Source organism: Melospiza melodia, chromosome 8 (assembly GCF_035770615.1).
Source record: "Melospiza melodia melodia isolate bMelMel2 chromosome 8, bMelMel2.pri, whole genome shotgun sequence".
NCBI classification, from domain to species: domain Eukaryota; kingdom Metazoa; phylum Chordata; class Aves; order Passeriformes; family Passerellidae; genus Melospiza; species Melospiza melodia.
In genome coordinates, this window is record NC_086201.1 from 21,687,829 (window position 1) to 21,704,652 (window position 16,824).

General features: G+C 39.3%; 1 protein-coding gene across 2 annotated transcripts in view; it reads right to left on the minus strand.

The window, feature by feature from the left end:
• The window catches only part of LNPK (lunapark, ER junction formation factor), a 42,428-nt gene extending 26,488 nt beyond the window's left edge, over window positions 1–15,940 (minus strand). Inside the window, exons 1-6 of one of the 2 annotated variants that reach the window (XM_063162181.1) lie at window positions 15,856–15,940; window positions 11,961–12,042; window positions 10,685–10,726; window positions 9,337–9,524; window positions 6,004–6,062; window positions 2,750–2,790 (exon numbers count right to left, since the gene is read on the minus strand). In XM_063162181.1, the coding sequence (XP_063018251.1) occupies window positions 2,750–2,790; window positions 6,004–6,062; window positions 9,337–9,524; window positions 10,685–10,726; window positions 11,961–11,987 (357 nt within the window). In that variant the 5' untranslated portion in view covers window positions 11,988–12,042; window positions 15,856–15,940. Of the gene's footprint in view, window positions 1–2,749; window positions 2,791–6,003; window positions 6,063–9,336; window positions 9,525–10,684; window positions 10,730–11,960; window positions 12,043–15,855 lie in introns of both variants that reach the window. The other variant, XM_063162180.1, reaches the window with a different exon arrangement.
• Window positions 15,941–16,824: the final 884 nt, after the last annotated feature.

Here is a 16,824-nt window from a genome sequence, read left to right on the forward strand (position 1 = left end):
ATTTTTTCCTATATTAACACATGCAGTTTCTAAACTCTTACCTGAAATGGCCTGGAAGTCTGTCAAAGTCTAATATTACACTTAGCCTAGTATTCAGAGTAGCTGAGTAAGCTTCAGCAAAGTTTAATTCTAAAATTAGCATGGTAATTACTATACTAGCTTCACAACTTTGTCCTCAGGCTAAGAATTATCCCATCTTTAAGATGGGATCCAGGTAAACTCTCCACTAATTCCCAGTTGCATCAGCTTAATACATGTCCTGTGCCCTTGCTTTAATATGCTTAACCCTCTGAACTTGCTCATCTACCCATGCTCAGGCTTAAAGGCTGACATCCTCATTAACTGAGAAACTCTGAGGCCAAAATCACAGCTAAACAGTCACAAACACAACCACAGCATCCCTCCTTATGATCAAGGAGGGAACAAAGTTGTATCTTGAAGTAGAGCCCAAATTACAGCTGGTTAACTTCATCCCTACCCCCAGTTAATAACTGAACAAGCTTTAAAGTATTCACTAGGAGAAAACCAGCATAGTCAGTTCTGTGAGAAGTATTATACAAACTTTGAGTCAAAGTACAGGATAGACAAAACTAATGCTAATTTCCAGATGAAGCATCTGTATTTGTCAAGTATTTTACCCACATGAGTATACATATGACCATGTCACCAAAGCCAGAAGATAAGTTAGACAGAAATTAATTTCTACTGAGCAGTCACTGCAAATGCACCAGGGCATTGTAACAGATGAGGAGCTCACACCATTTACAGGTAAGCCCTGTAACCACCTTATCTCCCTTCAGCACACAAGCAATGTCTGCAGGGAGAAGGTGGGCCACATGACTGTAAAACACAAGCCTACTGTAACATTTTTCAAAGGGACAATTGTCTTCAATGTAACATTTATCCAGCAATTAGGTAGCTGAGCTGCAAAGTGAAAAAGCACAGATGCTGCAGCAGGCTCAGTGCCTAGACAACAATTTGCATTAGAAATAAACAGGAAACACATAATTTACTTATCCTAAATACTTTGAGAACCACAATGTAAATTTCTTAGTAACTAATCCTATTTGCAAACTCACCAGCAAATCAGAATTCAACAAGAAAAAAAATCCTCTCTCTCCCAATTATTTCACTTGATTTTTGCTTTACTAAAAATTAGCCAAAGGCACTCTTAAGGAAGTTAATCAAACAAAACAAAATCAAATCTGAGTATTACCAAAATGAAATTTTATAGAATACAATTGATTCAGTGTTTTTATTTACAACACTAATTATATTCTCTCTTGTTACCTGCATCCCCTTCCAGCTCATTTCAACACGTTCTGTTTCATGTATAATTATCTGATTTTAATGCTTAATTGAATATCTTAAATTATGATGAACCTCCCGGGTCCACCTTCTGAGTAAAAAATACTAACACTGCACTGATTCAAGAGGTTGCAGAAGTCCTCTGGTTCTGGTTCCTTGCTAGGAGCAAGGCACCCACAAGATCATGTGATAATCACAGACTCTAAAAAATAGCTGACTTACACATTATGGGAGTTCCCAGAACTCAGTTTCACTGATCCCATTTAGAAGTTTGTCTTTAATGATTAAAGTTTGACTTGCATATATACTCATGCCAATTTATACTTCCAGGCTTAAATTCTCCATAGTTACACTATAATTTCATTCTTGTCTATGAAGTATTTATGCAGTTGTTTCATTTTTGTATTGTGCAGTGTTTCATCTTGGTTCTTCTAGAGCATGTTGTTTTGATGTTTTCCATATGCAAAATACACATTTAGGTTTTTCCTGACTAATCTTTTATTCGATGGCTTTTGTCCTAATTGCTTCTCACACACAAAAATCCAGTGTTACTAGTTGTTCTATTAAAAAAAATCTTCATGATTACAAAAAACTAAACTTAAACTGAAATGAAGACTTTACATTTAAGATTCCAAAAACTCTTTCGCTCTCCACTGTGCTTTCCTGCTTCAAGAACTTTTGCTTTAAGGCTACCAAATGACTATGTTAATTGGAAATATTAACTGATTTCAGTTAAGCAGTTTTCATAAAATAAACTTAACATTGTTGTCATGCCCATGTCTTTCCTCCCTAGAAAATGTAAGTCTCTCAAACACCTTTGTAGCACCACTACGAGCAAAGGACACATCCATTTAAATACCAGCAAAATCCTCTTTACCAAAGGACAATTACATACTTGGGTTACAGGTTATCTTTCTTTCATCTACATTTTAAAAGTGATAAATCATAAATCATGACATAATACCAGACTCTTACCCAACTCATTTTTGGTACCTTTGTTCTGGGTTTTTTATTAATTCAGCTACCATGGCAAAATCCAGAAGGTATGAGGTGAACACTTTGGGAAATTCATTAATAACAAAGCCTCACAATAAAATTTTTGGCATTTCTGGAGGGAGGAGGAGCTGCTTTGGCAAGGTGGAGTTGGGGGGGCAGAGAGTGTTTGGGTTGTGGCTGCTTTGAAATTTTGCCTTACAAGGCAGGTGAAGCCAACCATGTAAGAAAACAGCTTCCTCCCCCAACAAGCTTCCTTATGGAGTAATAAACAGAGAGGAAACAGCTTCCCGTGCCACAAAGAGGGCAAGTCATCCAAGACTTGGAATTTTGTCCATCCTAAATTTTTCTTACTGAGATTAACTGTTGATCAAGGTTGGTGCAAATATCTGGCATACACCAGTTGTAGTGAACCATAGCAACCATATTTTCTTGAAGTTTTACTTACTATTTTTTTCTTTTGGGATTTTAAATCTTCCAGCGCATCATCTAAAAGAAGGAGATTATACATTAGTTTTCAAATATAAATTCATTTCAGCACACTCCAAACATCGATTTCACCTTGAGATATCAGGAAAAATTATGCATTGACCACTACCAACTCTAAACATCAGTAAACTTGGTATAAAATAACTAGAGTTTTTATGTGAAAATAAATCACTTAAAATGCTGAAACTGCTTATAAATTATAGCCCACTGTTATCACTTTACAGTTAGAACTATTAAAAAATTTTATGTACCATTTCCTCATTAAGCAAACCAATTCTAGCCAGTGCCCTGCTTTGACCTACATTAAAACTGGTACAACAATGGACCAAATACATTTAATCTCATGACTCAAAATACAGAGAAAAGCTTGAGGTCTAAGTATTAGCATACCTGAGTACCAGATTTACTGGCTTCAGTATTTCACATAAACCTCTTAACACATACTAGTTTCAAATGCCAGGTCAATTCCAAGCTTCAAAGCTCAATCTATTTTCTCCTTTCCATATTCTCAGACCACAGCAAAGCCCCCAGTTTTGTAAGAACAGCTACCAGAAGGTCATTTTTCTATTAAATGTTAAGAGACTGTTGCAACAGTCTAGCACAACAGCTAACCTCTGTAAGAGGAAGAGAAAGAAGAAAGGCCAAATGCATATGGGATTTTCCTGAAAGTCAATGTTTGGAGCTTGGCACTCACAGAAAACTCACTGTAATAAACCATCACCTAATGCAGAAGATGCTCTCTCAACATATTAGCTTTCTACTACCTCTGCTCACAGCAAGAGATTTTAACAATACACTGTACAACTTTTTACCCTTTCTCAGCTCTAGTGAACACTGGCAGCTTACTTCCTGTAAAAATATACCTATTCTTACCCATTTTAAAGACAGAAAAAGCTTCACAGAACTACAAGACACAAACTCAACCAAACTAAACACACTTTTTTTTTGTATTTTTACTATTTATAAATACATATTCCATACCATTCAAAGTTACTTCAGGAAAACTGCTACTTAAAATAAAGGGAAAAAAATAATTACTTGAAGTTTTCCCGAATGTAGAAATCCATTTCCATCAAATACACCTCTTCATTAAATGTGCAAAATACTAAAACTGGCATGCACATACTTGAAATTATATTATTTATACAATAAAAGGGTAACTACAACCATCCCCATTTGTAAATAGGACAAGGAAAAAGACAACATTTAATCCTGGGATGGACCACAGAAGATGGATAATTCCAGAAAGTGTGCATCTGCAAATTACTAAGGTACCTCTTCTCACCAAATGTTACATTTATATTAAAACACAACCTCACACGTTGCCCCACAGATTAATAGCTTAAAATGTATTGCAATGCAGTGTGGTACCATGAAACCAAATAAGCAGCAGAATACAGCCAGCTATCAATGGTTGCTCAAGAAACTGCAAGTGCTTTTGGTACAGAAATGCCTAGAACATCTTCAAGCACAGCCTTCTAAAAGCAATGCCATCAGTTTCAAGTGTGGGTGTTTCCTTCTGATCACTTCACCTCCTGTATTCAAGAACAACCTCAAGAAACACCTGCCCCTTAAGCATGGCCAAATGGCAATTACTGCAAAATACTCTCAAGAAACCAACATATCTCATCTTCATTAAACCTACAGAAAAAAATAATTCATACTAGAGAAGTGAACACCTGCAATATACCTCATTTATTTTCTCCAGCTTTGGGACAGATCAGCCTAAATCTTTAACAGTTGTTTGCCTGACCAGTCCTAAAAACTGAAACTCCATCATCTCTCTGCATCACCTTCCCTGGAGTCTAGCCACAAATTTTCTTCATTCACAGCATCCTTCCCAAATCTGGTGTACACTGATTATCCAGCACACAGCTTTACGGCATTAAATAACCACCTCCAGTGTCTCAGTATGTTACACTAACTTATCCCAGAATAAAAATTTGGTTTTGAGCAACTTGGTTGATAGTCTGCTCTCTCAGCTATGCTTTCTCCTGCTTTACTGCTTCAATCCTACATTCGATTTTTCTTTTTCAAATATAGGACTTTTATCTCTGAGGTAAAACACTTCATTTTCATCCAGTCTCTGGAAGCACACGGGAATAATCCCTTTTGGCATGTTCTATCATCTACTAAACCCTTTAAACACAGGTTCAACAAAAGCACCAGACTTGCCAGTATGCTCAAAACAGCAATAAAGACATTTAAGCAAAGTAGAAAAATATACTTTTTTTCTTATTCAGCCATGAAATGCAAATCATTCATTTCATCTTAGAAATGAATCACACAGCACCACAGAATATATGGACAATTTTATTTCTACATAAAAATGTATGTTCTGTGCTTGCATATCAAATGCAAACATTCAGTTTAAGAAAAATTCTAAAAGTGATGTTTAACTTGTAAGCTGTCACAAATTAAATACATCATGCTGCTCTGCAAGTCATAAAACACAGTGCAACACTGAGGTTTGCCTGTATTATTGCTCACATCACCATGAGATATTGTTACAGGCTGGACTGCTTTCAAGGAAAGTCTCAAATGAATTCTAACTACTGCAGACAAGTGCCACAGATGCTGCTTTTAAATAGCATGCAGATTCATTCTAATGCAAAATTTAACAACTTTTTATATATATTTGAAAACCTCCATTACTTCTCAGTTTTGTTACACTTCCAATTTTCCTTAGCTCTCAAAAAAGCAGAAAAACCCACTTATACCTTTCCCATTCAAGAAAACATAAGTATGCTTTGGAGAACTTGGGAGAGAAAAGATATCCTGACAAGTAAATTAGACACAGCTGCTATAAATCTCTTCCCTTTTGTATAAGGATAACAGATGACTGCTGGAATACTTGTGAGATGCAAGTATCAAGGGAACTACTACTACTGTTTATACTTCCTTTCCCCTTGATCCTACTTTTACATCATATTTTATTCCATTCCACATTTGACACATGCAAAGACAGGAGAAAGTTAGCACCATTTTATAAGTGAAGTGAAAGGTTAAGCAGTTTCCTTCCTGCTCTTTCATGAACTATGTGGTAGAAAAAAATTTAGCTAATACTACTAATTTCAGTATCAACTAAAAGGCTACCCTTGTCCTCCTGGAAGCCAAATTATCCAAAGCATTTCTATTATCACAGCAAGCATTATCCTCAACTAGCTACATATTTAAAAATAAATAAATAAAACACAAGAAAAAAGTACTTACTATTTCTTTCTGTCCGTTTGGAAAAGAAAAAAATTAGCAGAGTTCTTATACACCAGATTCTTTAGAAAAAAAAGAAGAATTACATTAATTAAAATATATTACAGTAACCATTTCTAAAGTCATTTAGCAAACAACATTTAGCAGATTTATTTCACAAATACAGACAAAAACCTTCAAACACTATTCATATAAAAAGTAAAAAATAAATTAGCACCTTGTCAACAAGCTATCAATATTGCTCTAAATAAAGCATCTTTTCAATTGAAATTAACTGTTACTTAAGGCAGAAATACTAAAGCAGCAGCAATATCATCACTTGCTAAAAAATGTTCCGCTGAAAATTACTTAGTCATCACTTCTTATCTGATAGATTAATAAGACATTTTATCCAAAAAAAAGAAACTTACCAGTTCAGACCCAAAAATTAAGGCCCAAGAGATTTGTGGGAAGAATTCTAATACCAATGAAAACCATGTGATAGAGCTATTGTATAAATGCTCTCCCAAGCAGAATTAACTGACCTGAGTCCTGGTGATTTTAGAGAAGCCTCAGTCTGCTCAGTTTCTGTAGGGTTTCGGCTGACTTAGCTGGAGCAGTTTACACCAAGATGAAGTTAAACTGATCTATGACCCTTTTACATTTGAAAGGTCTCTTTGCAATCATCAGGACTTCATTTGTTTAAAAGCTTAGAATTGCTTCTAATATTAAGCTGACACTTCTCCTGGTAAGTTATTCAGTCTAAGCCAAGGGGCAAACCTCATCCACCAAGCCATTCCAAGCATCCAAAACCCTCCTAATGTTAATTAAATAATAGAGCCTAAGCTAGCAATGCATCATTTAAGAAAAAAAAAAACAATCTTAAAGGCTAGAAAAGTTATCTGATTAAAAGCATGCATAAGAAAGCAGGCAAAAGGCTCTAAGAGCTTTCATAATGACTTAATTCATAAGAACATCTTCTGTATTTATACAATGGCTGCCCAGTTAGAAATGCCTTCAAGTATTAACAACACAGCCCAAGTCAGGCAAGTTGGATGAGGTATCTGGAATCTGAGAGCAGCCTATCCAAAGTAAGAGAAACAAAGAAGTTTAAGTATCCCATGTTCAAAGGTGTGCTATAATAACTGATCTAACAATACAGGTGGATTTATCCACTAACACAACACAAAATGTGTATTTCTAAAGTACCAGAAGAAATAAATGTTTAGAGGGTTTAAATTGCCTTAAATACCTTGTTACAAAGGCAAAAGCATTATTTCTTTTTAAATGTATGCTTAATAGTCTTCTACCTAAAGCTGTATTCTAAATGTGAAGTAAGTCAGACATCATTAAATAAAAAAGCATTTCCTCTGTAAGAAATCTGAAACAGAAGTTTAATAGGGGATCATTTCAACCAATTTTACAAAAAAGAAAATATATTTCTTTGAAAATCAGAACATGCAAATTAAAACTATTTCAAATAAAAATCAGCTCAAGAAGAGCACCCTTCTAAAATGCTAACATATTTCTTCAACTTTTCAAGTATTTCAGTACACATTTAAAATTAATGACGTTCTATTCCTAAAACTTAACTTGCACTTCCAACATCCGTAACTTGCTGAGACCCTGAGGGACTGACCTAAGGCAGAAATAAGTTGGTGACTGACTGCAAGCTGGAAAAGGCAGACATACTCCAGTTTGATTAGGTCTGAAAAATCTCTAGAGCTATTACTGGGTGGCACCAGGCATTCAGCATGGAGTCACCTCTTGACCGAGAACAAAGACAAGCTGGCAGCTGCTTGCCATTCATATCTGCCAAAAAAAGCTGAAGGGGAATAGCTTAAGGGGAAAAAAAATCTGATAAACAGTTGCAAGTCATAAGAGAACAACAGACTGATTCTAAGTGCTAGTAAGCTGACATCTAAATCTGAATTTTACAGAGAGCCATCTTGAGAAAAATAAGCAGAACTGGACAAACTAGAGAATAAAAGTCCAACATGTAAATTCAAACCACAGCACAAGAAGCCATCACCTTCAATAATAAAAGCTTTCATTTCTATACTAATTCTAACACACTTATGTGAAAGGAGGCTGGTAATACTTCCCCTTTTACAAGCCTTTCCTATCAGCACGAACAAGCCTCACACACTAACAACAAAGACTTTAAAATGCTTGTCCTTAAGAACAAAATTAATTCATATTGCTGCCAAAGATTAATTTGAGCTCTAATTTCTATATTAATCCTTTCCAGTCAAGATCCTGCTGCCCATGTATTTTCTCCACAGGAGTACACAACTGCAATATATCAGTATATTACAAATAATGACACACAAACACCATCTTCACTTTGGGGGTTTTCCATGTGTTACACTATGCTCATCAAACTTGCAAAGTCTCAAATATTTACTTTGACTTTGCCTTCACATCTAAAGCTAGAGCATGTACAAACCATGCCTTCATACAAAGGTGCTGTAAAAATGGAAGTACTTATGATCATTTCAGCAAATCAGTAAATGCACCATGCTCCCCATCGTTAGGGAAGATGCTCAGTAGGCTGCTCTCACCCTCCCTGATGGTCTGGAGGAAGGGAAGGCAGCAAAGCAGCTGTTCAGTGAGGTGGGAGCTCTTTTTGTTACTTTTAGAAAAGAGGATTTCTTAGACAACAAAAGCCACTCATCAGGACAAGCAGCCAATCAGCTCAGTGGAACAAACATGTAGCAATACTTTCCCCAGTTCACATACAATGAAGTTTGTATATTTTCTTGTTGAAGAAAACAGTCAGTGATTTTCCAGAAAAACAGCTAATTATGTAAAAGTAGTTTCCAACACACTTAGGGTGACAACTTTTCAAGTCCATTCTGTGTTAAAAGTCACCTAACACATAAAGTAAGTTTCTCCATTCATTCTTGTATTTTTCCCAGGTTTATACACTATATTTTACATGTAGATGACATACTTTGGTTACTTCTGTATAGTAATGTTACTTCTCAAATGGCAATTAAAACAAAACCCAAGAAATAGAGTAAAAACAAAACCCTTGTGCATATACTACATTATCTTACAGCTGTTCAGACACAGCTCTCTAGCCCCAGCATAATTTTGATAAGCCAAGTAACTTTGGATGCTATTATCTTTTGATTATAAGACCTAGCTCTATACTAAACCCAGACCCACAAGACACATTCCCCTCAAAGAAAGTGTCTGCCTACCTACTTGAATCTATTTTAGAAGAAAAATTGAGCAAGTTATGACATCTCAAGGATTGTCAAAGCAAACTCAAACCCCTGCTGAGATGTACTTTCCATCTCCTTTTATCAGAGACAGCAGTTAGAAAATAAAAAAGGCATATTTACTTACATCAATGGAAATGCAAAAAATGGAAGTGTCATTGTCAGCCTTGCTGTCCATTCATCAGGAAGACACCACAAATATACAATTAAGCAAGTAATAAGGTAAAGAACTGAGGAGTAGAGAAGAAGCCTTCCAACCCATAGTTTCTGTAGCCTCTGATTTTTTTCTCTAAATTCTTCTAATGTCTGTATTTCCTGCAAATAAACAGGGTTCAGCCTTATTAGTGCAATTAGTAAGAGGTTTTACTAAGCTGCCTTTAAATGTTTGCTAAAATCAGCCCTATCAGTCTGATACTTGATTAGAAAAGTCAAGCAGCTCTTTGATAAATGACAATATTTGCCCAAAGATAATTTTCATAGCCTAAATACTCCATACTAATAAGGCTATGATATGGGCCACTTGCACCTTATTAGCAATTGCTAAGAAAAGTTAAAAATCAGCACTTTTTCACATTTGTAATGCATTAGTATATTTGGGAGAAGTGAAAAATACCAGAATCTTATGCATGGCAGTCTTTACTATCACAGAAGTCACTACTAGGCATACTCAGCATTCTAAAGCTTTCATCAGGTACCTGTGGAATGTTAAATATCTCTGACACTTTTCTACTAACATGGCAAATTGCTGGAACCTATCCACCATTTTACTTGTTTTCCTTTCAGTACTTTTCTCACATTAAGAGTGAAATCATGAACACCTCTATGATGGTACATTAATAAGTGATGGAGCAATGCTCAGCTATGTTAACCATTCTGACTGTATTTCAAGTGACAACAGAAGTACTCACAGCTTCATTAAAAGGAAAACAAAAATATCAACAGTGTATTTCAAAACAGTTAATTTCCCCACAGAGTACAGACATCTGTCACAAATGCTGGTGAAAAATCACAATTGATTACTATCCAGTTATTCTGCCCCTGACCTTACTTACTACCACTACAGTTACAACTTGTACACATAAAACCATACACTGAAGCTTTTCCAATCAACCTGATGAATGGAACTTGCATTAGTGACATTTTCCTTTACAGGGGACTTTAGCAATTAGTTATAACTGAATTGTGTAATCAAGGCGGCTTCATATTCATTCCCATTTCAGGCTCTCTAAATAAATACTTGGCCTGCAGCTTCTCACTATCTATTATACAGTATTGGTATTTTTTAAATGACTAAACAGTAAGGGGAAAAATTATAACAATTTCTCTGTTGTGCAGAATCTCTACTACTGGAATAATTACCAAAATAATTTAAAATTTCATGAGAGTATTTTACCTAATGAGAAAGAAATATATGACAGCAAAAAGGATTTTCTAAACAAAAAATCAAAGAAAACACCAAAAAAGCAAACACATACCTTATCTATTTTCTCTAATACTTCTACAGTGGAAGGCTTTGCCTGCTTACAAGGGAAATAACAAAGATATTAATCTCACTTTTAAAAACTCAGTATTTTGTAGATTACTGTACATTAACAGTTTCCCAACAAAAGACATACTCATAATAAATTAATAAATTATCTATTTTACATAAAGGCAAGAAGTTTTCCTACTTTAGTGTGACAAATAAAAAGGATTGTAATGAATCACTATTTTACAGCTGGCATTACTCTAACCTGAAAGCTCCTCTCCTACATCACAAAAAATGAAAATCTATAATGCTTCTACAGCAATAATGAATGTGTAGGTGGAAAGCAAAACAAGAACAGAATTGATGAGTGGCAGAAATAGGCAAAACACAGAGAATATAGAAGAAGACTTAATCTGAGTACTCCAGCTTTTTACTACTATTCATCCCATATAAGGACACATGGTGTAAATAAATCATAAGCAGCTGCAAATAAGGGCTGCCATCACCAGTAAAATTCCCTATAGGAGCACCTGGAAATCCACCTTCTAGAAATCTTTCCTAATTTCTGAGAATAATCACACCACAATCTTTCTCCACCCTTCACACTACAAATTCAAAAGCCACAGCTCACACTGCACCCCCCTGAAAGTGAGTTTCTATTACACGAAACTGACACTCCGCCTGAAGTTTCACCTTTAATGGAGTTTTGTAGGGAAGACTCTGCAGTCAACTGCTAATAAGCAAAGGCAAACCTAGACTCAAGCAACTCACACCTGCCAGGAGAGTAGTCAGAAACCTCATGCCTCCTCTTCCTCATAAACTCAGTACGCCACTCAACAACCAATAAAGCAGAGTGGAAGACAGACTTGTACAGGATTAAGTAGCTACCAAACCATTTGTTAAAACAGCCAGAAATGTTTCTGCACATACCCATTTTTATCTAGGTCACCAACCTGCCAAGTCACAGATGCTGCAGTTTCTATCCCAATGATGCACAACAAAAATATTTAGATTTACAGAAAGAGTTAAAACTGTATTTTTTAAAGTTAATCAAGCCAGTGCCAGATTGGTACTGCAAAGGAAATGAAAGACAACAGCAGGGTTTCACAGCTTAGTGATTTAGCAAAGAATACTTTTGGTCATGATAACTCTCACTACTGGACTTTTAATGACATACAGGAAAAGTTCAGCACTAGCATTCAGCCAGCATTAATAGTCAACATGTCCTAGATACTCCCATCTTCTGACTAAAGGTTATTACATTGTTACACAATGTTACTTACCCTCCATCTTGAAATTAATCCACCCATCTTCTATTGTGGACAAATGTTGGCAGAGCTATCAATCTTCTACAAGAATTCACAGCTAGAAATAAAGCATTAAGCACTTAGGAGTAATCTAACAACATGACCAAAGATTCTCAAATTCATTCCAACATCTTAAGAAATCAAAATATTGTATAAAGCCATTGTCTAGCTATCTACCTATGTGCTATCTTTAAATTCATTTTTCTGATTCACAAGCCACCCTGTAAGTCAGTTGATCAGCTCAGATGTGGCCAAAGTTATTTTTATTTTGGAAATACTTAACTAGCAGGGAGTTCTCAAAAACACAGGCACAAATGAACTGCAAAAAGATCAACCAAAACACTCCAGCAGAAAAACAATTTTGAAAACTTAGTATTGGGCACAATTATTTAAGATACTGATTTCCTGTTATTTCCTCTGCTGCCCCTAAGCATAACTCAGTATTCCTTTTTAGTTGCAACTCTAGGCATTCAGCATTAACACCCTATTAACATCTCATCCTGTTCATGAGAAAATTTCTCAAATAAATCTATTTCTTTTTCATGCTCTCACCAACAAGAATATGCTGTGTGCTCAGTTTTAAGTTCAAAGAACCAGTTTCAAAGATTTCATTTGCTGTACAAAAGCGCTACATTGACAGGTCTTCCCTGCACAACTCACAAGCCAGTCATCAGCACATCAAATGACTCTAAAACAATTCCAAAGGGGCAAGAGCAGCTCACCTCACCCCACACAAGCCTGGAACCCATGAACAACACTAATTTGATGATCTGGGTCTAAGCTCCTGAAAGAAAATTGTAACAACTTCCCATTTGAAGATAGTTGCATCAATTGAACCTTAGGATGCAGACTTTCTCTCCATCCGTTTAATATACAAGTTTTTTTGCCTATTTAACAAAAAAGTAATCAGTTCAAAACAACCCTGACAGTAAACTAATGCTCAAACCCAGCCAGGACTCAAACTTTTTCCATTCTAGAATGAAACACTAACACTTATTAAAACAAAGCCGTGATCTAGCTAGACAGAAATATAAGTGATCATTATCTTGCTTATTAAGTTTCCTTTGGGCAAAAATGGAAAGATACATTTCAATCCAAATTTGTTTTGGATGGAAAAAATTGTCTGAGACTGCTAGAGCAACTTCATATGTATAGGATACGCACTGCTCACTAGCACAAACACTGCTGTAGTCTGGTAAACTCCCCACCTTTTAAGAAAGCCAAGGACTTCAGAACTGGCTTCAGAAACCATCCCTCAAAGATAAGGAAATCCATATCAGAAATGCCACGAGAACGAAGCTAGAACAGATGGGCAAATCAGCTCTACTGCAGCCAAATGAGTAGCACCAAGGGCTGAGATACAGAAAAAGCAATTACCCCTTGGACTCGAACAAATTCTCAAAATAATCACTACTGCAGCAACTCACCTCAGTAAAACAGCAGTCTTTTCTTTTAAACACACAATCTAACACCAAGAATTTTACACAACTGTGACTCTACAGACACAGCTGAGCTTTTGCATGATGGGTATTGCAGTAGATCTGAGCCTACACTTTCTTCCCAGCTATTTCTACAGACACACAGCCTTTACATTGTTTTGCAATGAAGATACTGTGTCAAATAGTCAATTGAGAAGTCTGTAAAGCCAGCACAAGGCTCCCAAATCTGGCTTGTTTCCCTAGCATTGCCACTGCCCTTAGGAGAAACACAGAGATGCTCACATGGCCTTTGTGTGTGCCACTTTCCTTCAAACCATAGTGTGAGAACCTCTCCGCTGGAAGTGTTAGAGGATCTTTTGGGAACAAATTATCCATGAGCTACTGGTGACTCTGACTTATAGCAATAACACGTTCACAGTGTTATTGCTACACAAGGTTTTTTTAAATATCTGGTAAACACTTGGAAGAGAAACGGGTTTGACAAGTGTCACTATGCACCTGATTTTACAGGAGCTGTGATGATGACAGGCTTCAAAGATGCTGCTCTGCAAGTCTGCAATACTACCAAAACCCTTCCCCAAAGAGGTATTAAGGGATTAGGGCCACTAGATTCACACTTACAGTTTAGCCACTGAATCCTCAGTGAGGAGGTGGAAAATTTTCTATGATTACTATGGAGTGCCTCAGATGTTCTCCTTCTTCCCCTCTCTCCTTCTTGACATGACAACACAAATTGTCTTCAATTTGTCTTCAATTGCTTCAAGCTCTCCTCCTCCCTCCTCACCTGACACTCCACATACCTACCACTAATATCTATTCTACTCCTCATGGCAAGAGATCATCCACAAGCTACTTCCTTCCCATGCCCTAAACAACAAATTATTGCACAGGACTTTTCCCTCCTGAGGACTGCACTCTAGCACTGAGCCGTGCATTACACTGACTAAGCAGTAGAGCAGTTGGACTTATTTCCACACACATTATCACTGATGCAATACACAAGTAAGATAACTGCAACATGTCCTAGGCTTAAAACTGACAAAATAAGCACTAAAAACACCGAACAGACAAGCTTAAGAAAACACTACTATCAATTTTATTACCTGACTCTCTCAAAAAAATACTCATAGCAGCTTCTCTACTCCCAAAACATTTAAGTTATTTATTAAAAAGCAGAAGTGCCAGACTAAGAGACCAGAGCAGAAAAAGCATCTTCTTTGAATGAGGCAAAAAGCCACTAAGACATCCACGCCCATCCACCCAGGTGGAGAAAATAGCTTCATGATCTCATTACACTTTTATCAAGTCAGTCTCAAATTTCTTCAGGCTTGTTAATGTTTTACGGGTTAAAAGTTCCCCAAAATCTCAGTCTCCCAAGTAAATTTTAATAACTGACATGCTGAAATTCAAGACTGAAAAACATCAAGAGAAGACATACTACAAGAAAAAAAAAGGAAGTTAGAAACTTGTAATCAAGGCCTTGCATACAGTCATACAGACCTCTCCCCTTAAGGAATGGGCAATGCTTTTCAAACAGGCCTTTTTTGCAAACTTAATCATTCCACTTTCTGTAAGTATTTTTAGATATTTACCACTACAAAAAACACAAATTCTACCATTCAAATTGAATCTCTAGTTCTGCTCACAGTTTGCTCAAAATTTACTGACCTCAGAAACTTCCACTGTGACCATAAAAAGTTTCTCTAGCTGAGCGCCGCGGACAAGGAAACAAGCAAAACCGAACCAGGAGCATCACCCACCACCTACTGCCAGCCTGTCCTAGGACGCCTCAGTTACAACAAAACACTAAACTTTCTTCCATTCAAACTTCACTTTCGGCTGTTTCCGTCTGCAAACATCCCCCAAAAGTCCTATGCTTTGCAGAGCTTTAATTAAAAACGCAAATTAGCTCCCACACGGACTGCACAGCGCCGGAGCGAGAAGTGGGTGGGTCGGGCGCTCTTTTTTGAAACCCAACCCCAGCGGGCTGCGCGAGGGGCGGCCGGTGCGGGCCCGGCGGGCCGGGAGGGCGCAGCCGGAGGTCAGCGGAGCCCCCGGCTCCCCGAGGGCGCTAACAGAGGTCAGCGGAGCCCCCGGCTCCCGAGGGCGCTACCGGAGGTCAGCGGAGTCCCAGCTCCCCGGCCGCCACACCCGCAGCGCCCCGCGCTTCCGCCCCGGCGCCCGCCGCCCTTCCCGCAGCCGGGGGCTTCCCCCTCCGAGGCGGCACCGCGGCCCGCCCCGCCCCGCTGCCCGGAGGGAGAGAGAGAGGGAGAGAGGGAGGAGGCACCTGCCGCTCTGCTCCGCTTCGCGCCCCGGGCCGGTACCCGAGTGCTCCTATGGGGAGCGCCGGGCGCCCCTCACCCGCCCCCCGCGCCCCCGTCCCACCGCGGAGCCGCTCGGGGCCGGGCCGCGCATCCCCCGCCATCGCGTACCTGCCGCGGGCCGGGCCGCGCATCCCGCCCGCCGCCAACGCCGCCGCAGGAGGAGCGCGGCGCCCGGGCGCTGCTCCCACCAGGCCCCGCGCGGCCGCCGCAGCCAATCAGCGCCTCGCTGCCGCGGGGCGCGCTGGAGCGGGGCGGGGCGGGGCCGGGCCGCGCTCCGGGCGGGCGGCGGCTGTGGCGGGGCTGGGCGGTGCTGCTGCGCTACGCTGCCCGCTCCGCTCCGTACAGTAGCGGAGCCGGCCGTGCAGTGCCGTATTGTACCCGGCCGTGCCGCTCCGGACCGTACCGGATGCTACCCGACCGGGCCGTGACATGCCGATGCGCCGCTCCCGCCGCGCTTCGCGGCCCGGCCCGGGCGGTGTCCCGGGCGGCTCTGCCCAGCCAAATTCAGGCGGGCGATGTCGGAAGGCGCTCACCATCTTCCTGCGGCTCTCCCTGATCTCTGTTACAGAAAATAAAGATGTTTTAAGGCAAAACCGCAGAAACGTGAGGGCCAAAGTGTCGTGTGGAGGTTTGCAGGCCTCCCGGCCCCGGCGCTCAGCCAAGGAGGCCGTGCTGACAAAGAGCCGCCGTGCTGCGGGTGTGCTCTGCGGGCAGAGCCCCTGACGGTCACAGCGCACGGCTGCTCTCGCCGACCCCTTCCTTCCAGCCGGCATGTGTTCAATATCTTTGGAGAGAAGCTGAACGCTGAATGTCTTTAAATCCCATTACTGTAATCACAATGCCCTCTCCCTTCCATCAGCTTTCTGACGTCACTGGCTCCCATCCCTTGCCTCATGCCGAGAGGACACAGGAACAGAGAATAAATACTTGCTCTGTTTGCACTGTTTCTGAAATGCCGTGTTCAGAAGTTTTAGCGCTACAGTAACACAAGTGCATGCACATAAATGTGGAAGAAAGTCCTTCCAAGTGCCTTGTAGCAAAAACTGCTATGCAGAAGCTGTATATCTTCAGCTTACC